This window comes from Macrotis lagotis, chromosome 1 (assembly GCF_037893015.1).
Source record: "Macrotis lagotis isolate mMagLag1 chromosome 1, bilby.v1.9.chrom.fasta, whole genome shotgun sequence".
Classification (NCBI taxonomy): domain Eukaryota; kingdom Metazoa; phylum Chordata; class Mammalia; order Peramelemorphia; family Peramelidae; genus Macrotis; species Macrotis lagotis.
Window position 1 is genome coordinate 408,712,344 of NC_133658.1, and position 22,021 is coordinate 408,734,364.

The window sequence follows — 22,021 nt, forward strand, 5'->3', positions numbered from 1 at the left end:
GTAATATTTGATGTTCACATATATAATGAGATGTAAACATAGACTTTTATCACAAACTCACATAATAATGTTTATCCTTCATTTTTGAAGAAGACCACAATATCAGGGAGATGATGCCATGCAAGCACGTTGAATTGGCTTAGAGTGAAGGAGGGCTGTCCTAAGTCACTTGGGTAAGGAGGAACATGATAGCTGATTTCAAGTATTTGAGAGACTGACATGCAGCAATATTTAGAGTTATTCTATTTGGCCCAATGGGGCAAAACTAAGTGTAGTAGAGAAAAGTTACAAAGAGGCAAATTTGGCTCTGTAGATCACTTGAGGAGGGAGGGGATATCAAAAAGGTTTCCCATAAGACATGGCACCAGAATTGAAGCTTGAAGAAAGCTCAGTTTCTTGGGAGGTGGAGGTGAGGAAGATGTTGGAGGATACCCAGTGATGGGAGACAGCCTATATAAAGATCTCAGGCAGGAAATGTTATATCAGATTCGGGGGGTGGGGGGGGGACAGATTCATTTCAGTCAGTGATTAACAAATAGATTCATTTCAGTCAGTTAATAAACATTTATTAATCATTTAGCATATTGCTAAGCATATTGGCATATATTGTGCTAAATATTGGTGGTACAAAGAAAGGCAAAAGATAGTCAGAGCCTTCCAGGAACTCACATGTGAAAGGATATAATGTGAAGCAAATCTATTGAGGAAGTAAAATGAAGGATTTAAACTAGGACACTCTAATAAGACCTCTCTGAATCTAAATCTAATGATTCCAAGGAGTGTGCTTTTTTAAGTTAGAATATGACCAGATACTTAACCCAAATTTTACAATAAGATACTGTAAGTATCCTACAAAAGAGAAAGAAAAAATTGCAGACTTCTTCTCTGGTGTAGAGGGATAACCATAAAAATTTACATGGATTTTCCATCATCCAGGTTGTTGTTTCCCTAGGCCCCATGATGTGGCAGGGATAACTGTACATTGTAAAATAATAGCTGGGAAGGGGAGCTTTGTTCTGTAAAATTAACGGAATGATGAATAGGATAGTGCAAGTCAGAGAGAAGTAGACTGACACATTCCTTGTCATGGTTCATAACTTTTTTCTACTACACTTAGTTTTGCCCCATTGGGCCAAATAGGGATGGGTGGAAGAAGAGGAAAGGAAAGGGGTACATTGAAATGATTGGTTGAGGAGGGAGAACCTTGTAAAGTAGATAGCCGTAAAGAAGGGAGTAGGGTGGGTGCTTTACAGAAATAGTGTTCTAGGAGAGGCATTCACTAATTAGGAAAGTAGGAATGGAGAGTCCTCAGTGAAAGGGCTTACATCTTTGGTGGAGGATAGTTCATTCTGCAGTTAGACCACAGATTTGTTTTCCTCTTAATGCAAGCTTTAAAAAACTAGATTCCCTCCAAATGCAGGGGGAAAAAACCAAACAAACAAAATCTAGCCAAGAACTCTTTTCAAAAGTCAATCTGAAATTTCCTCTTTCCTGGCTCCCATAGAGCATCATGGAATCCTAGGACATTCTCCAGTATCAGGGCTGATACTGCTCATCATAGGAAAGGGAGGGCTCTCAGGGCTTAAAGGAGGGCCACAGAATGGGTGAATAGTTTCATTCAAAAGTATCCACTCCTTATTTTCTTTTTTTCCCCCTCCTTTTTGTATCTATCTTAATACCATTAGTGGCTTTATTTTCTTTCTTTCTCTCTCTCTCTCTCTCTCTCTCTCTCTCTCTCTCTCTCTCTCTCTCTCTCTCTCTCTCTCTCCCTCCCTCCCTCTTTCTCTCTTTGTTTCTTTCTTTCTTTCTTTTTGCAAGGCAAATGGGGTTAAGTGGCTTGCCCAAGGCCACACAGCTAGGTAATTATTAAGTGTCTGAGACCGGATTTGAACCCAGGTACTCCTGACTCCAGTGCCGGTGCTTTATCCACTATGCCACCTAGCCACCCCACACTCCTTATTTTCTTTCAGAATAGTGATTTTTTTAAAAAATAGTGATTTTTTTATGAAAAGAAAAGGATTTTCTGAGAACAAAGTTCCTAGGCTGCTTTTTATTGCTGACATTGTTTCCTCTAAATAATCAAACAAACCTAGAAAATACTCTATCTGGATATTACTTTCACTGTAGCTATAGTCTTCCCAGTTTTTCATTTCATTATATAGAAAGATTTAGCAAAAGATGTGTACCCAATTGGAACATGGTTTTTGTAAAGTCCTTTATTATGACAGTCGTTTTAGAACATTAACTGAACTATAAGTTGGATTGTTCTATTATTTATATTAATACCTTTTACACTTTTCTTCTTCACCTTAAGGGAAGAGTATCTCATTATGATTCATTAAACTGAATCATTGGATTATATAGCTAGATAGGACCTTGAAGATGATCTAATGCAAACCTCTCTTTTTTTCTAACAAAGGAAGAAATTTCCTCAGAGAGAGGAAGTCACTTTTCTATGATATCAGGCCTTGGATTAGACCCTTATGTATACTAGGTCCTGACCCAGTGCTGTTACTAATAGCTCCACAGGATTATACAAGTTGAATTTATTTCTTTGCCTTGCAAAGCACTGAGTCAAGGCAGCATGGTTACTTTGCTTATTTTGATCGTGTTCAATGACACCATTTGGGTTGTGGGGATTTTTTTTTCTTAGCAAAGATACTGATATAGTTTATCTTTTCTTTCTCCAGCTCATTTTACAGATGAATCAACTAAAACATACAGGGATATATGACTTGGCCAGGGTGACACAGTTAGTTGAATTTGAACTCAGGTCTTCCTGACTCCAGGCCCAGGGCTCTATCCATTGAGCTAGCTAGCTTTCCCCAAGTCAGCATAATAGCCTTGGAATCAGAAAGAAAAGACTTCAAAACCATCCTCTAGCTGCCTGACTATCGGCAGGTCACTTAATCATTTAATACTCTGACACAACTCACTAATAAGAGTTACAGATTGATTTCTACAATGGGAGCTGTCCATGTCAAGACCAAGGACTGAAGACTAAAGAACCAAAAAATACCACTTGGATTAGAGTCCTTTCATGTGATTAATGTTTGTGTTAGTTTGTTTGTAATGGAAATTTAATTTGTGGTCTAGTTATATCTGGAATTCTCTCCCTCCTCATTTCTACCTCCCAACTGAAGCCTCAATTTCTTTAACAAGACTCTCCTAATCTCCCTTCATGATAATGCCCTGTTTTCTTTTAAATATCTCCAATTTATCCTTTCTATATTTTGTTTATTGAGGTAGCTAGATTGTATCATGCATACGGCATTGGACCTGTGGTCAGGAAGACCTGAGTTCAAATCCACCCTTAGACACTTACCAGTTTGTGACCCTGAGCAACTTACTTAAGTCTGCCTTTAGTTTCCTTTGCTGTAAAATGGGAATAAAAGAAAAAAAAAAACCACCTACTTCCCAAGGTTGTTATGCTATCTATAAAATGCTTAGCACAGGGCCAAGCACATTACAGGCTATATTAATGTTAGCTATTATTATTATTTTTTATTATCTATTAGTTGTTTGCATACTATAGCCTTCATTTGGCTGCAAGTTCCTTGAGTACAAGAACTGATTTTTGCCTTTCTTTGTATCTCCAGTGACTGGGACAGAGTACGTGTTAGATAAATGTGTATTGATTTACAAACATTGGGATATACAGAAAAGAAATATGTCTTTGGATAGATAGATACGTGCATAAATATCTGCAGACACAGGAATAAAGGAAACTGGAAGAATGGAGAGATTAAGTATCTATACCTATAAACTAACAATTTAATCCAAGTTTTATCTAGATCTTTTAGAAAGTAAGAGTTAAAAGTACTATTGGAAGATTTTTTTATGTATATTCTCCTGAAAATAATGAATCTGTGGTAAATGACCTTTTATTCATACATATAATTCAGTGTGTAGTGTTTTAAATCTGCCCAATAAAGAGCAGCTTAAAAATCATAGCTTCTGAAACAATCAAAACTGAATGCAATGAAAAGTTTAATGACCAATTTGGTCTTTAAAAAAGATATGAGAAAACACTTTGTTTTTGCTTCTTCGTAAAGGGTGGGACTGTGGTTAAAGAAAACTGCAACTTTTGTTGGACTTTCTCAATATTAATAAGTTCTGCCAAACTTTTATTTTTTTTATTATTTTTTATGAGGATGACTCTGGAGGGAAGAAAAGGGAGAAAGTCACTAGAAAATGTGTGGGTGTATGTACATATATATGTATGGATATAGATACAGATATATGAAGAAAATGAAAAAGTAATATTGGGAAATATAGGTATGTGTATTTATAAATGTGTATGCATGTATATAAACTGATCAGTAATTCAGGTTTTTGCCTAGACCTTTTGGTGTTGAATGAGAAATCTGAGCTTTGTTCATGAACTCTATTGAAAAATGGGATCTATGGTTTACTAGATTTTCCCGTATTGTGATATAGCACAGTACTGCACAGGAAGTACACATATACATGCATACATACATACATATAGATGATAGATGGTTTGGGACTAGAGCACTGGACCTGGAGTCAGGCAGACTTGAGTTCAAATCCCACCTCAGACATTTACTAGCTGAAAGGAAAACCACTCCGGTGTCTTTGCCAAGAAAGCCTTTACCTGTAAAACTCTGAACAATAGACTAAGATACAACTGAACAACACCAATATATACAAAATATACTTAGATATATACATGCAAATACATTTATATGTATAAAAGATATGGAGATATACAATAAAATATATCAGTCATTTATTTAAAACATATATAAAAGAAAATGATAAATGTCATGGGAGAATGGCTAAGCAAGCTCTGGCATATTGATGTAATAAAATATGATTTCATGATTTCTAGGCAAAAACCTGAATTACTGATCAGTTTATATATATGCATACACATTTATAAATACACATACCTATATTTCCCAATATTACTTTTTCATTTTCTTCATATATCTGTATCTATATCCATACATATATATGTACATACACCCACACATTTTCTAGTGACTTTCTCCCTTTTCTTCCCTCCAGAGTCATCCTCATAAAAAATAATAAAATATAGGAAATAAATGAAATAATCAAAAATAGAACAAAACTAAGAAAAGCAATATACACTCCACTATTACAATAAGAACAAAACATTTGAAACTCACTGCTCTGAAGCTATAATGATCAAGCTTAAGCCTAAAGGAGATGTGTAAGAAGATATCTCTCATATAGAGATAGAAGTCAGTGGATATGATGAAATATTACTATGTGATATACTTTTTAGATGGGTTGGTTAGTTTTCCTGAACTGATATTTTTTAAAATATTTTTCATTCTTTGTTATAAGGGATGCTCTCTGGAAGGCTACATTTAGGAAATGTTGGTGATAGAAAAACAAAAAATAGCAATAAAAATGTATTTTAAAAAAGAAAACAATGTTATTGCTGGCTATAACATTCATATGTCCTGGTTGTCTCTTTTAACTTTAAGGCCACTGATTCCTAGGGCCTCTATAGCTTTCTTCTAATGCAGTTCAGCATATCTAGAAAAGAAATGAACTCAAATCTAGTTATTATATGAATCTCAGGGATAAAGGAAGACATTGAAATCTGCTTTTGGCTAAGAAATTTGAGATAGTATGTTTAAATAATTCTGGTAAGCCAAAGTGCATTCAGTTCTTTTCTCATAAAAATCTCCCCTACCCTCCATCCGGCAAAATCAATGTCCCAAATAGTCTTCTTTTCATATGATAATGGAAATAAAATGGCTGATATTCAAGCACCATGTCTTTCTCTTCTTCTTCTTCCTTGTTTAGCCCTGGAATGAGACCAGATGTAAGCTCTTCTCCATCCAGTTCCTCCACGACAGCGGGACCACCCCCCAAACTCTGTCTTGTTTGCTCTGATGAGGCTTCAGGATGTCATTATGGTGTCCTAACTTGTGGAAGTTGTAAAGTATTCTTCAAGAGAGCAGTGGAAGGTAGTATGTGTTTTGAAGAGTTTTTTTGATTTATTTCTCATTCTTATAAACAGCAGTTTGAAAATGATAGGTTATCACTGGCTATGATACTTAGAGTCTTTAACTTCATGGACAATGATTTCCAAAATCTATGCATTTCTTCTGTTTTGGTTTAGTAGAAGAACTAAGTCAAAGAGAAGATGAACGGAAAAGAAATAATCAGTCTCCAAACACTAAAAACCTATATGTGGAGATTTTGAAAAATGTTAAAGTTGTTGAAAAATATTGTTGATGGAATTGTGAACTGATATAACCATTTTGAAGAGCAGTCTGGAATTATGCACAAAGAGTTATTAAACTACCTATACCCTATACTACTTTCTCTGTTTCCAAAGATAATTAAGAGAAAAGGAAAAGAACATTTGTGTGTGTGTGTGTCTATGTATGTGTGTTTATAGCAGCTCATTAGTGGCAAAGAACTGGAAATTGTGGGAATGCTCATCAGTTAGAGAGTGGCTGAACAAATTGTGGTATATAATTGTGATGGAATATCATCTGTACTATAAGAAATAATGAACTTGGTGATCTTAGAAAAACATCTTAGAACAAGATTTGCATGAAATAATGAAAAGCATAATGAGCAGAACCAAGAGAATATTATATATAGTAAAAGCAGTATTGTTTTAAGAATGGCTTTGAGTGTTATTTTGACTATGATATATATATAGATATAGATATATACAAATATCTATATATATCCAAATTAAGAAAGAATCTATCTACATCCAGAGAAAGAACTGATAAATAGTAGTATTTGATTTTTCTATATAACATATATATATATATATATTATGCATGTGTGTGTAATGATGTAAATAAGCGTGTGTATGTATGAATATGTTTGTTGCCAATGCTATCTTGGGGGGGCAAGGGGGAGAGGAAAAAAGCAAAAAAAAAATTTTACAAGATAATTTTGTTGTTTATTTAAAAGGAATAGCAAGTTGTACAAGTAAATTTACAGTTTGTTTTATTTCATAAATTAAAAATTTCCAAGTGGAGGAAACTGTATTACAATATAGCATAAGCACAGGGGAATCTGTGCAATATAATCAAATAGCAGAAGTATCAGTGACAGAAAAAGTTAGATCACATTATTATGGTATATTTCATTAGCAATTACTATTGGGCTCAGGGTCAAGATCACTGATCTGATCCCCTAGAGGTTGTTCTTCTGTGTCACAATCTCAGACTGTACACTTAAGATGACCTATATATATTCTTATATGGATATACCACAACAGAGGATAATGGAAGAAAATGTAGATTATTGCAAACCCATCCCCCAAGGGTAAAACCCTTCAAGTTAAAAAAGAAGCCCCCCCCTCTCAATGGGTCACTAGGATAGCTTAACAAATAAAAAGTACATTGTTTCACATCTAACAATGAAGAGGTAAATTCTTAAAATTCCATTGTTGCCTATGAATACTCTTGGAATAATTACATATTTTAAAGGTTGTGTAAAGTAACTGGTAAACAATATAGATCTAAAACTGGTAATACTCATTTTAAAAAAATATATAGTCCATTCATTCACAGTCTGAGAAAGATTATTATTGTTTGACCAGAGTTCTGTTTGCATATTCTTGAGAGCTCTATGAGTCATTTCTCTTCCTTTGCTTAGATTCCTTTTTTTTTTAAAGTATCATAATTACAAAATTGTCCATACAGGTCCAACCTAAACTTGGGTTTCAGGCTTCTCAAAAGTAGTTCTTTCTCTATTTTCCACTTTTGAAAAGTTAAGAAGAGTGAATCTATAAAAAGAATTTATGTAAAAAGGTATAGAAATTAATCTCCCACTACTTATCTATTAATATTATTATTAATATTTAGAAAGTCAGTAGATAGAAAGCTGATCTCACAATCAGAAAGATCTGTGTTCAAGCCTTGTGTCTGACAGTTTCATGAGCCACAGGGCAAATCACTTAATTACTCAATGCTCTGGCTGTTCAATAAGATTATAAATTAGAGAATGAGTTGCCTGTCTTGATAGAGGAATTTTCTAGACCAATGTATCCACTGTTCCAGATCAAGAAATTCATGCATATGTGCAGGTATATGTACATTTGTGATTAATATATTCATAATTGGTCAATTTTTACTGGGTTTAGTCACATAGAGTCTCATTGAGCATTGGGGTTGAGAAACTCTGAGTTCAGATTCCTAATTGGTAACCGTAATAGTACTGGTTATATTGTAGAAAATATTAATATCAATCATAATTAATGTTAGACCAATTATTATTATTAATAAGGTCTCATTCATATTGCACTTTAGGGTTTCCAAAGTGTCTTCTTTACAGTTAGATGAAGTACATAATATAATTGCCTTTCCCATTCTTTGGATGAAGAACAAACGTTCAGTGACTTGCCCAGGTTAGGACCAATAAGTGTTAGTCATGTCTCCTGCTCAGATCTGTTTTCAAAGCCAGTGCTCATTTCCCTATCCCTATGGTTAGATTCGCTACCCCCAGCCTCAGAAAGAACTATCTATATAGTGTTCCTTTCTCATTTTTTTCATAGCTTATTGAAACATTGGAATACTGGACTCTGTGTGTATGAGCATGTTTGTGATTAATGAGAAATGATTAAATGAAAATATTTCCAACAAATTATTTCATTTCAGAGGAACTCAGTTTCCTTTTCTGTAAGTGTATCCTTCTGTTCTGGTTTAACATTCTGAATCCTGTGAGATAATCTTTAATCATAAGCAGGGTTGGGGTTTTTTGTTTTGTTTTAATTTGTTTTGGGGGGTTTTGTGGGAGAAATGGTTCTTAAACCTGTTCTCAAAAGTCATTTCTCTATAAAAACATATCCTTTATTGTCAAATCTATTCAGTAAAAGAGCTATCCAGAAAGGTATGAAGTACTCTAATAAGGAGGGTTGATGGTAATTCCCATTTAAAGGGAATGTGAATGAAAGCTGAGTTAAAGACTGTTGAGGACCAACCTGGAAAATTTCTAAGATTTAGCTTGGATGCTTAATGACATATAAATATGTAGATACTTTAGCTGGTCACCCTTTGTTAAAGGCATACATGAAAAATATTTTTTCCTATATATTCGAATACAAATCTGTTCAGTGAATTTAGTCACATGAAGTCCCACTGAGCTGAAACTTGGAATTTTTGTGCTCAAAACAAATGTCACAAACCACATCCTCAATTGAGGAAAGTAGGGAAAGAACTTTATTGCTTCACACTTGTTGGTAGTTTCCCATTTTGATTACTCTTCCTAGCCAAAAGCTTAGCTTTGTTCTTTCCTTACTGCTGAAACCAGCAAGGAGCAGTGGATAGAACATTGGATATGGGATCAAGACGCTCTGGGTTCAGATTCCTCCTCAGATACTCCCAGAATAACCTTGTACAAATCTTTAAACTCTCCAGGCCTCTGTTTTGTTATCTATAAAGTGAGGAAGGCAATTTTGATGACCTCTGAGATCATGCTAAATCTATGATAACCACAACTGCAAGTGCTGCCAGCATTCTCCAAGGTAGAACTTTGTTGCAAAACATAAAGCTTTCTCCATCCTTACTCTAACTCTGTAGTTAAGAGCTTAGCTACTTCCAAGTGGTGATTAACATTGATCATTATTTATGTTATAAATGTGACCAACCACATTGAGCTGATCCCTATTTATACAGAATAAGCATAGATCTTTGATTTCTTTTTTCTAAACTGGAGAAAGCTATTAATTGGGCTTTGTCCCTCTTCTTTCTTTCTATTCTGTAGCTCTATAGGCTACACACCTTTCAATCTTTATGTTCTTATATGCCTCTTGCCTTCATTTATACTATTTCCTCATTCTAGGAAGAAGATGTAAGCTATTCAAAAGGCAGATTAGTGGTTGAAGTCATTCTTTTTGGTGGTTTTTTCTAAGAGAAAGGGGGAGACAGGGAGAAAAATTGATTAAATGACAAGATAGAAGTCTGCCTTGAGAATTAAGCAAGATCTTTGGGTATAGAAACAGTGATTTAGTGCTGGAAGTAACCTTTAAAACTATTAGCTCCAACACCCACAATTTAGAGATGAGGAAACTGAATGAGGCCCAGAGAAAGTTTATAAATTTTACCATAAAAATTTTTAATTAAAAATCTATTTTCTTTGTTCCTCCCAGTTCCACTGAGGGAAAAGGAAAAAAAGGAAAAAAATCTTGTAATAAATATGAATACTCATGCAAAAAATTTAATTCCCACATTGACCATATCCAAAAAATATTTATCTTATTCTCAGAATGAGATGATAAAATACTTCATCATCAGTCTTTGTAATTATGTATCCTTTTCCTCTTTCTTTGGGTTACAACCATAATTGCAAAAATATTCATAGCAGTTTTTTTTTTAAATTATCAAAGAAATGGAAACTAAGGGAAGGCCCATCAACTGATGAACAGATGAACAAACTATGGCAAGTGAATATAATGAATACCCATGTTTTAGAAAATGTTGAAATGTAGAGTTTCAGAGAAACTTGGAAAGACTTGTATAAACTGATCCAGAGTGAACTGAGCAAAACCAGGGAACATAGCTTATACAGTGATAACAACACTGTAAAGTCAAACAACTTTGAAGGACTTTTAAGAATTCTGATCATTCCAATAATCAACCATGATTCCTAAAGACTGATGATGAAGCATTCTACCATCTTCCTGATCATACACAGTTTAACAACTTTTGATAAATGGTTTCCAAATGCTTTCTAGAGGGACCAGACCAGTTATTCATGTCAGACCCAGAGTGGTGAATTGATTTGCCCAGGATCTCATGAATACTAATTGTCTGAACAGAATCTGAATCCAAGTTTAGTGCACTGTCCAACTACCCCACACTACCTCTAAGTAAATAAGCTTGTCATATAGGAGGCACTCATGTCCTGAGGATCATAGAAAAATAGCACTGGAAAGACCCTTTGGAGAAATTGAGTCCAAGTCCTTCATTTTACAAGATCATATTTGCCCAGAGCTACCCAAGTTGTTGGTAACAGAGCCATTGGCTCAGAGATTTCCAGACTTACTGTAAAAAAGATAGATATCATTGGATGCTTGATATCATTGGATGCTTCATATTCAGGACAAGTAAAGATAACTTCGTTTTACAAAAATTCAACAACTATCCTCAAATATGAACATTGTTTCCTCAGAAATGATCAACCCAGCCTAAGTAAGTGAATTGAGAGAAACATTGTTTCCCTTTATAGATTTATTTTTTCCTCTTTGGAAAATTGTTGCGAAGATACCTTGAGATAAGTTTTAGTGGGTGAATGTCTTGCAGACCCAGGCAAAACTCAACTTAGTTCTTTAGAAACTTAAATAAGATTTTCTTTCCATTTTCCCCCTGGGAAAAAAGTACAATTCACACCTTTTCTCTTTATCTTGAAGTATAGTTATGCCTATGATACATACCTAGGCACATTCTAATAAGCTAATAACCCCCTTCCCCAGGGTAGACCTGCCTGAAATCCAAAGCCTCTGAGGTCCTTCATTCCATTCACTTCTCCACAGTTTCTGAGAGGCTGTAATGATACAAAAGAAAAAAAGGATTTGCGCCTATGACCCAGGGTCCCTCTGCAACCCTCTACTGGATACTCTCCATAGCACAGCTTCTCCTTCTGTAATGGCACTTTTTGGCAGAGTGTAACTCCTAATGAGGTCAGGCAGCCTTCCTTCTTCCCAGCCCCAGAAGTCCCCAATGCCTGCCAAAGGATTCCAGCTGGCTGCAGCTGGGTCAGGAAAAAATCGACAAGATGTTGACTGCCTTGGCCACTTTTGTTTGTTTGTTTCCTGTGGCTTAGGCTGAGGTATGTGGCCCCAGAGCTTTGGTTGATATGGCCAATAAGGGGAAAAAGCGAAAATTTTAAAAAGATACTTTTTAAAACTGCATTATCAGATCTTCACAGCAAAATGCAGGGCTAGGAGACCTAAGAGAGAAATTTTAACTAGAAATTTCTAGACAACTCTTGGATTGCTTCATCAACCCATATATGTTAGAGGTATTTGTAAGGAAGTGCCAGGGAAAAATCCTGTTGGTTGATACTTTGGTAATCTTTGATGGTAAATTAGTCCTATTATGTGCAAAAGGGTTTGCAATGATGAGCACATTTCTAAGGTGCATATAGTGATTCATTAGTTCAAGTCTCTGATTCACCCACAGTTGCCATTAGCCTCAAAGCATAAGAATGAATATTCTTTTTTCCTTCTATCTTTATTTAAAGATAGAAATAAAAGAAGTATTCATTTTGTTTACATAATACTGAATTAAAATTTCAATTTATCATATTTCACAGGATGATGAAACCAAGTCATAAGGCCAAGTCATTTACAAGTGGGACTTTGAGCAACTCACTTCACTTCCCTGGGTCTCATTTTCTTCATATCTAAAATGAAGGAGTTAAACTAGATGGCCTGGCCTCTAAGGGTCCCTTTTAGATCTAAATCTATAACTATCATCTCTAAATTCTGTGATCCTACTATAGTAATATAGAGCAATTATAGTTACTGGAAGATCTTTTTTAAAGAAGTTGTTTTTTTGATGAGGGAAATTAAAGTCAGATCACTTTTTGCTTTTTTCTTTTATTTTCCTTTTTAAGTTGTTTGTTTAACATCAAACCTTCCAAACTCACGCTTGCAAAATTGAGGTACTGTATTGTGCTAGATTTAAATATATTGAATTCTCTTTCCTTGCTCCCTCAAAAAAACAGCACCAACAAAACATACACAAAGAAAGATGAAAGCTATCACAAAAATGAACAGTATTTTAGCATTCTTTTTTTCTTTTCTTCCTATAGGGCAGCACAATTATCTTTGTGCTGGAAGAAATGATTGTATCATTGATAAAATTCGAAGAAAAAACTGCCCAGCATGTCGTTACCGAAAATGTCTCCAAGCTGGAATGAACCTAGAAGGTAATTTAAAAGACTTGAATGGATTGTTCTGAATCTCAGAAAAATGTATCAATTTGCTTTGTAAGATGTGAGTAATCAAGTGTAGTGTCTTGCTATCTTCAAAATGATTGAGTCATTATAGGGCATTCTTGACCAAAATATCCATACTATTGCTTGTTAAAAATGGGATTTTTCTACTGCTTTCTCATCATGCATCCTATTTTGCCTGTTTAACAGACCTACATACTACCAATTTTATTTACAGGTTTTGGTTTAAGAAAGGACACTCTGAATTCACTTGCCAGAGTGAAAGATGGAAAGGAAAGTCAGGGTGGTTGATGAAGTGAGTATTGGTATGGAGATAGCTTGGCATAATGGAAAGAATCAGAGGACCTGGATTTGAATCCCATTAGTCATGTTTTATATGCAAGCTTGGAAAGTCACTGGGTCTCATTTTCCTAATCAGTAAAATGAAAGTATTATTCTTGGTGGTTCCTATTCCCTATCCCTTCCAAATCTATGAGTTTTGTTGCTTCCATTTTCTTATAATAAAAAACCTTAAAACTGAGAAATACATGAAGCTTATTGTATTGTATTGTACATCAAGTAGTATTGTTTCCAATTTGAAATGTGTGAGATGTAGCTCTTCTTTAGATTAGAGGCTCCTCAAAGTCGTGTTTTGTAAATAGCAAATTAAGCACTTTGCCTCATTAAAAGAGCACTTGCTCTAGAGTAAACAGCAATCTGAGTGGAGAAACAACTTGACCAGCATTGATCTATCACACCAAGTAAAAAAAATGGCGGGAAGGCAATTGGGGAACTACCCAGAATTACTAGTGCCCAGAGTAGGAGACTTGGGATTAAAATGTCAGTACTTTTGTAGGTATGACTAATCACCATTTTGTTAAACTTTGGTAAAATGATGTTGTCTGATTGACCTGAAAGTTGCATCATGTATTTATTGATCCAAAGGAGAAAATTTTTAAATAACAAAATGCCGCTGCGCCCTCCCCAATATCTGGAATATGCTGTTGCCTCTTAGTATTCCTTATCTCCCCCAAAGCTCAACTCAAATACCACTACCTACATAAAGCCTTTCCTAATTTCCCCCCTATTTCTCCCCACCCCCCCAAAAAACTGAACTGTATTTTTTTAAAAATTACACTTATTGGGGGTGGCTAGGTGGCACCGTAGATAGAGCACCAGCCCGGTGGTCAGGAACACCTGAGTTCAAATCCGGCCTCAGACACTTAATAATTACCTAACTGTGTGGCCTTGGGCAAGCCACTTAACCCCATTGCCTTTCAAAAACCTAAAGAAAAAATTACACTTATTTTTGTACTTTTATTTGCACATATTGGCTACCTACTAAAATGTAAATTCCTTGAGGGTGGGAACTGTTTAATTTTTTCCTTATATCCTTAACACTTAACATGGTGCCTAGAACAGGTGATTAATAGATGCTTGTATGTTGATTAATCAGAAATATTCAGTACATAAATTTAAAAGGATTTTAAAGCAATTAAGTTAAGAAATAAAATTTATTTTGACATTTCTTAGTGAATAGGCTTAGCCTAAATGTCAAGTAGAGAGAAAAAGAAAGAAGGGAGGGAAGAAGAGAAAGTGAAATGAAAGGGGGAAGAGAGAGAGAGAGAGAGAGAGAGAGAGAAAGGGGGAGAGGGGGGCAGAGAGAAGAAAGTAGGAGAAGAATGAGAAAAGGAGGAGGAGACGGGGGAGGGAGGGACAAAGAAGAAGGGAGAAAGAAAGGGAGGGACAAAGAAGGAGGGGGGGAGAGATTGATTTAAAGGTTCATTATCTCCAGAAGAGTCCTATATACTTAGTATTTGTTGAGCATAGTGATACTTCCCACCAATTGAATGATTTCTTGATTTAATTTATTTGGCAAAACCTTTCAGAGAGAAAAAAATTACTCTGTAAAATAGCCTCTATTCTCCATTAATATCATTTAGGTGATGATCTAATTAAAAGAGCCCTACTTTCAAAATGATGTCAGTAATACCCAGAGGGGTATAACTCTACAACTGGCTTAGAAAGTATATGGTTGAAGTTTTTCTCTCCAGACAAGGCAGTATACAAGCATTTTTCTCCTATGGAAAAATATTTAGCATCAGCAGATTCTAATTATGTATTTAAAATAAATAAAAAATAATACCAGTATAATGCAACTGATTTAGTGTTCTCCTTTTGGTAGTTTATTTTACTTTTGGTGGTTTATTTTGCTTTTGTTAAACATGAAGTAGGTTAGCAATCGCTCTTCCACAAACCAATCTGTCTTCCTACTTTATAGACATACCTCATATCATTTGAACCAAGCAAGTTATCAGTCAACCTCCTGATCATTCCAATCCTATACTCAGAGTCAATAAAAAGTTCAGAATTGTACAGCAGAGAAACACCTGAGCACCTCCTTCTGACCCAGATGAACTAGAAGCAACAGAGCAAATAGTCCTGGAGCCAGAGACTTGAGTTCAGATCCTACCTCTAACACAGACTAGCCAAGTGACTGTGGACAAGTCATTTATTCCCTAAGACAATTCTTTAAGAAGATAAAATTTAAAGTAGCTGCATATCCATATCCTTGAATGTATTTACCACCCTCAAAGTTCCCATTGTATACTGCTGACATTCTCAACAGGACCCTGATGATATTTGAAGGGCTTAACAAGAAAAAACAAAAACCTACATGTTCAAAACTGGAATATTGTGGCTGACTTTGTATTGAAATTATTCAAGTGGAAAGATAGCTGTCTCTAATGTAAATGTCTGGAAAAGTTGATAGGTCAATTAGCAAATTAAACTGGGAGAAGTACTTCCTGATCCACTGGAGACTTTTTTGATTTTGCAAATCTTAGCACATTTTGATGAATGTTGCTAACTTATGGTGCTATGTACCAGATTTTGCACCAAGGTAGGTTCTTTCAATAAATTCAACATGTGTTTTTCAATGATTATAGCTCATTTGATCTCACAGTCCTGTGAGATATGTGCTATTATACTTATCTCCATTTTACAAATTAGGAAACTGAAATTGAGAGAGGTTATTGGCCCAGGATTATGCAGCTAGTAAATTCCCGAGACAGGATTTGAACTTTAATCTACCTGACTGCACATTAACTTTATCCACTAGGCCTCCTACCTGTCTCCATTAAGCACCTACCATTTGGCTAAGTCCTGTGCTAAACTACAAATATAAAAATAAAACAGACATTTTAAAGTAGAATTCTATCCAAACTTTGCTCAAGAAATTTACATTCTCTGGTCAGTTAGTCTTTGCTAGTCAGTCTCTATATTAGCAATTATGCGATGGGGGAACCCTTGTAAGGATTATAGACAGGTTAATTTTTAACACAGTATCTATGCTATGTCCAAATAGGGAATAAGGCGGTTTCTTAAGGAAGGTCTTCAGTCTTTTCTCATAGATTGGTTTTATCTATATACTTCTTCCTATCACAGTGGCATTCTCATCCCTGAAATGTTTCATACTGGATGAATGTTTTAACTTGTAAAATCATTTGCATTCTCAACTAGCTTTCAGATAAACCCTGCTTAAATAATTTTCCCAAAACCATTCTCTACTTTTCTTTCACATTAGAAAACTCTGATGGTTACTACTGAATTAATTCACATCCTACATATACAAATCATTTTCATAAGAACCTAAGATCAATAATATTTGTATGAGACATTCCTCCATAGAAAAAGACAATGTCCAAAGTTGAAGGAAATTTTAGTTCTGGCTTACGTTTATATAATACCTTAAAGCTTTGTAAAAGACTTTTCTTGCAAGAACAATGACTTTTCCAAATACCCACCAGCACTTATAGAAGGAGCTGATACATTTTGCATATTTTTTGCAAATTTCAGTTACAGTTTTTAGAAATAGGTAATCTATTAAGATTTCCACTTGACAGGTGTGGGAATAGAAACTCTAAAAATTTGTTACTTGTCCAAAACCATGTTGCTAATAAGTATGCTAGCCAGACTTCAAGCCATGTCTTCAGATTCTACGTCTTGTGACCTTAAAAATGTTATTCTATCTAAAGCAGAGGTTCCTAACCCTTTTTGTTCCCTATATCCCCAAGTTAGGAATCCCTGCTCTAAGAAAAGGAGAGAATTTGGAGAGTTCTATGTGTAAAAAAATTGTCTCCATACTTTCAAGAGTTAAAACTATGTCCTTTTCAGACTTTGGGGATTTTGCTAGTAAAAAGAGACAAATGTGAAGGTTGTATATGAAAAATAGTAATAAAGCAACCTACAGAAACAATGCCCTTATCCAGAGCAAGGTCTGCCTCAATGTTTTCAGTAGCTCATTTGTGTAAGACTAATGGAAAACTCTGGAGTTTATAGCCAGGGAACTCTGAACCCCAGAACTATTTTGTGATGATTATTAAACAAATGTTCATTGCTTGCTTATGGCTTAGCTAGCAAAGATGAAGATTTCATAATCTAAAGTGAAGTCTTTCAATGAGCAGACACAACCTTGAACTAGAAAAAAATTGGGTCTAATAAAGGACCTCAGACATTGGTGAGAGAGAAGCTTTGTGTTTCTACTGCTACATGCTGCTTAAAAGAGCAGCTTTATCTTTGTAGTTCTTACTTATCTGCAACCTTTGATGTAGGAAACTTCTTAGGGTTCCTATCAAAAAAAAGCAGAACTGGAGAAGCTTCTGCAGATCCTAGGCTGATAATCACTTGCCCTTTCTGAAAGAGCAAAGTGGCCCAACCCTACAGAAGAATAATGGCATAACCCAACAGCAAAGCAGTCCTATAGAACCCTCACAGAGCAACCCGGCATAAGAGTTCCATCTGTTCAACATCCATACATGAACTCAGCCCCTTAGAAAGAAGAATATTAAGATTCACAATTTCAGAATTATAAGTTGCTTTGGTCATATATGTTCCCTATACATAATACTTTCAGATTGTACTCATTCTTCCTCACAGATACCAAATATATTAGTGGAAGATGTCAAACCCTGAAAAAAAATGACCAAAGAGGTTTATACACCAATTGTGTTAACTCTGAAGAAAATGCCAAAGAGTTCACAGAAGTAATCATAACATCTGTTAACTCTGAAAACTAAAATAAAAAGCCCCCTTTTTTAATTATTCTGTCAGAGGAGGGAAACTACATAGGCATTCCAGGGTCTGAGGAGACCCACTTTAATAAAGCCAACCTTTGGTACATATCGCAATGGCTAGACAAAGAAATGTAATGAGCAGCAACAATGAGGCAAGTTTGATTCATAGCAGGATTTCATGATTTTGTCCTCTCACCTTCCCCCCCCCCACCCCTCCCCACTTGAGAATTAAAAGTAAACAAACCCCATTATAATCAAAATTCTTTCACATTGACTTTTTTTTAAAAATACATCTCATTTTGCACTATGAGTTCTTCACCTCTCTCAGGAGATCTCATAACATATTTAATCTTTAGTCTTTGGGAATATCAGATAGTAATTAGGCTTATAAAAGTTCCCATTTCTTTCAGAATTGTTTGCCTTTACCATATAGCTGTCATTGTATAATTTGTTCTCCTGGTTCTGCTCACTTCACTTTGTACCAGTTCATATAAGTCTAACTAGATTTCTCTGAAACCATGCCCTTCATCAATTCTTACAACAACAGTATTACAACATGTTTTGGGGCCCTAAGTTGTTCATCTGTTCCCCAATTGATGGATACCCTCTCAAATTCCATTCTTTGCTACCTCAAAAGAACCATAAAAATTTTTGTATATCCTTAAACTAAGATTGTTTTGCTTAAGACTAAATCTCTCCCTTAATCTGTTTTTCCTCTAAATCCCCCTCCCTTCTTCACTATTCCCTATTTCTCTGTTAAATATATTTCTGTACCCAACTGTATGTGTCCTTCCTTCTTTTAACCACTTCAGATGAAAATGAAATTGAAGTGTAAATCAAGTCCATCCACCCCTCCTACAAGAAAGTCTTGTACTTATTAATTATAATGTTTTCCTAATCTGTTTCCCTTTCTCCCATTGTACTTGTCCTCCCCCTCTTCATTTTTCCCTTGAAGTCATCCAGAGATAGCAGAACCACTCCCAGTCCTTGTCTAATCTCAGAGAGAATACATATATCATCTCCATATATTAGAATTTAAACAGTTTGTCCTTATTTAATCAGTTATCACTGTCCATTCATGTTTACCTATCTTTATATTTCTTCTGGTTTTGAACTTCATTGTTTGTATACAGCTCTGATTTTTTTTCATCAGGAATGCTTGATAGTCCTCTATTTCATTAAAGATCCATTTTTCCCCTGTGGCATTATACTTAATTTTGCTGGGTAAATTATTCTTGGCTATAAACCCTTTGCTTTCTATAATATCATATTCAGGTTCTCCACTGCTTTATAGTGGTAGCTGCTAAATCATGTGTGATAATGACTGTGGCTTCTCAGTATTTGAATTCTTGCCTTCTGGCTGCTTGTAATAGTTTTTCTTTTTTTTTTTTTTTTTTGGCAGTGATATTCCTAGGCATTTTCATTTCATGCTTCTTTCAGGAGGTGACCTGGTGAATTATTTCCATTTCCACTTCTTCCTCAAGTTCCAAGAAACCAGGGCAGTTTTCTTTTAAGATTTTTTGAAATAGGATGTCTAGGATCTTTTTGTTGTTATGTTTGTTATTATGGCAGTCAGGTAGTCCAGTGATTCTTTGTTTTTTTTTCCTTTCTCTTCAGTCTGTTTTCCAAATCAATTGTTTGTGCATGTCTTCTTTTTTTTTTTATTCTTTTTATTTGTGACATGAAAACATTCTAATGGTCTTTGATCCATTCTAATTTTCAGGGAATTTGTTGCTTGGGTCAGGTTTTATACTTCTATGAATTATTTCAATTTTTTCTTCAATAACTCATTTTTTTAATTTTTTGTGCTTTCATTTCAATTTTTAAAATACTCTTTTTTTAAACTCTTGCTTCATATCTTCTAGGAATTCTGATTGAACTTGTACTCAAGTCATATTTTTCTCTGAGACATTTCTTGTAGATGAAGTCATTCTTTTTTTTTCTGGGTTTTTGTTTTGAGTATGCCTGCCAGCCTAATATCTCATTATGATGGGGTTCTTTTTTTTATTTACTTATTCTTCTAACCTATTTCCTGACTTCAGATTTGATCTTAGATATAGGTTCTGTCTTACTCTCTAACGAAAGTCTAGGTTAGTCTGCTACTGCTTTTTTAGAATATTGAGTATGGTTTTTTTTCCAATTTCTCAGCAGCTGGAAGCTCCCAAAGTTATCTAATGCAGGGCAAGTCTGATTTTTGCCCTCCTACCCCCACCCCTTTCACTCTGATCTGAGCATTGTAAGATCCTGACCTAGATTTCAGTCAGAACAAGAAAATGCTGATGAACTTAGCCCTTATCAGCCAGGTAGGAATTTCTGCCAATTCACAGTGATAGAATTGTAGTTTTTTTTTCTTTTATTTGGGATTCCTGCCCTGGTTATTTCTCTTCAGTCAGGGCCAGATGAAGTCCTGTTCTGCCCCTGAGGATCAAGTCACTCCATTACTGGGATTCCCTACCCAGGAACATCATCTCATATGAAGGTCCCCTTCTCAATACTTAGTCTTGATCTGTGATCCAGAACTAGGTAATGAGCAAACAAAGCAACCAATTTGATACTCATCCATATCACAGTAGTCTGGTATCAGTCCAGAACCTCCTCTTCCACTGATATAAAGCCTCTTCTTGGGCACTGAAGTGTTCCACCAGCTGCTAGTGTTCCTGTTCAGATCACATCTCCTGTGTCAGCAGACTTCTGTCTGCCTCCCTATACTGACTTGGGTTAGACAAAGGACACACTTTTATGTTTGTTTGTTCTGAATTTCCCCTTCAGGATTAGGTCTGGTGCATTCTCTAGGTCTTTTTGAAGTTTCATGCATGGGAGCTTGCTGTGTTTCTCATTACTACTCTCCTACAGAAGCATTTTTCCAAAAAAGTGGAAGTGAACCGTAGCGAGTCAATACTTTGAATTTTTGTGAAAGAGCCTTGGTGCTGCTTGGGAGCCCTCTCAGTCTAGGTTTTCTATAGTGTCAAAGTCTAACAAACTTATGATGTACAAGAGAGTAAAAGGTTGCCATATAGAGAGGCAACTGGAGAGGGGGTGCAATGGGGAGGAGGTGTCTCATGCTAACCAACTGTCAAGATTTATTTATGTATTTTATCTTGAAAGCTGAGGTTGATAATGATGGAGTATACATTTATATATGGATTTATGTATATATATATATATGTATATATACACATGCATACATTTATACACATGTGTATATGTTTTGTATGTTTGTAAAGTTAAAAGAAAACAGTATGAGTTTTGTATTCCCAAATTTTATGAATAAAAAGTCAAGATGAAAACATTTTTAGTATTTATATATATATATATATATACATATATATATATATATATATGCCTATATATTTATATGTATAAATAAGGTCAGAATAATGAAGAATGCTGGAGCCATTCAAGGACTATATCTCAGAACAATATCAAAGGATTTTTAAAGTATCAAAGTGAGGAGTTTATAGTGTTGTGATACCTATCTAGGACAATCTTGAGGTCCACTTAAATAAACTAAGATTTATTCTATGATGCTTGAAAATGGATAGGAGGTTATAGCTTTATGTTGAAAGCCTAACCAGGCAGATAGATGGTACAGTAGAGAGATACCAGAAATGAAATCAGGAAGACTTGAGCTCAAAACCAGCTTCAGACACTAGTGAAGTGACCATGGGCAAAGTCACTTAACCTCTATCTGTCTCATTTGTTCAACTGGAAAATGAGGATAATTATAGAACCTATCTCCCAAAACTGTTGTGAGGATAATATTTATGAAGTTGAAGTAATATTTATTAAGTGCTATTTAACATAGTAGGTGCTTAAAACTAAATATTTGTCTCCTTCCTATTAATCTATTTGAATCTATTATCTGGGTAGGAATAGTATTTTTTGGTGCCAGACACTTTTGACAGCCATTATGGTTAAGAAGTATGCTAGTGAGTCACATTTGTAGCATAGTTTTGTGGCATTTAAGTAACATTAGTCCTAAAGTAACCTTATGCCAGGATGAGCTCTTTCAAAAGTATTCATTTTTCCTGTTATCC

At 35.1% G+C, this 22,021-nt stretch overlaps 1 protein-coding gene across 5 annotated transcripts in view; it reads left to right on the top strand.

Annotated features, from left to right (window-relative positions):
- Nucleotides 1-22,021, top strand: part of NR3C1 (nuclear receptor subfamily 3 group C member 1) — a 139,012-nt gene that overhangs the window by 87,697 nt on the left and 29,294 nt on the right. For 4 of the 5 annotated variants that reach the window (XM_074212705.1, XM_074212706.1, XM_074212704.1 and 1 more), the window contains exons 3-4: nt 5,806-5,972; nt 12,787-12,903. In XM_074212705.1, coding sequence (XP_074068806.1) covers nt 5,806-5,972; nt 12,787-12,903 — 284 coding nt within the window. The remainder of the gene's footprint in view (nt 1-5,805; nt 5,973-12,786; nt 12,904-22,021) is intronic. The other variant, XM_074212708.1, reaches the window with a different exon arrangement.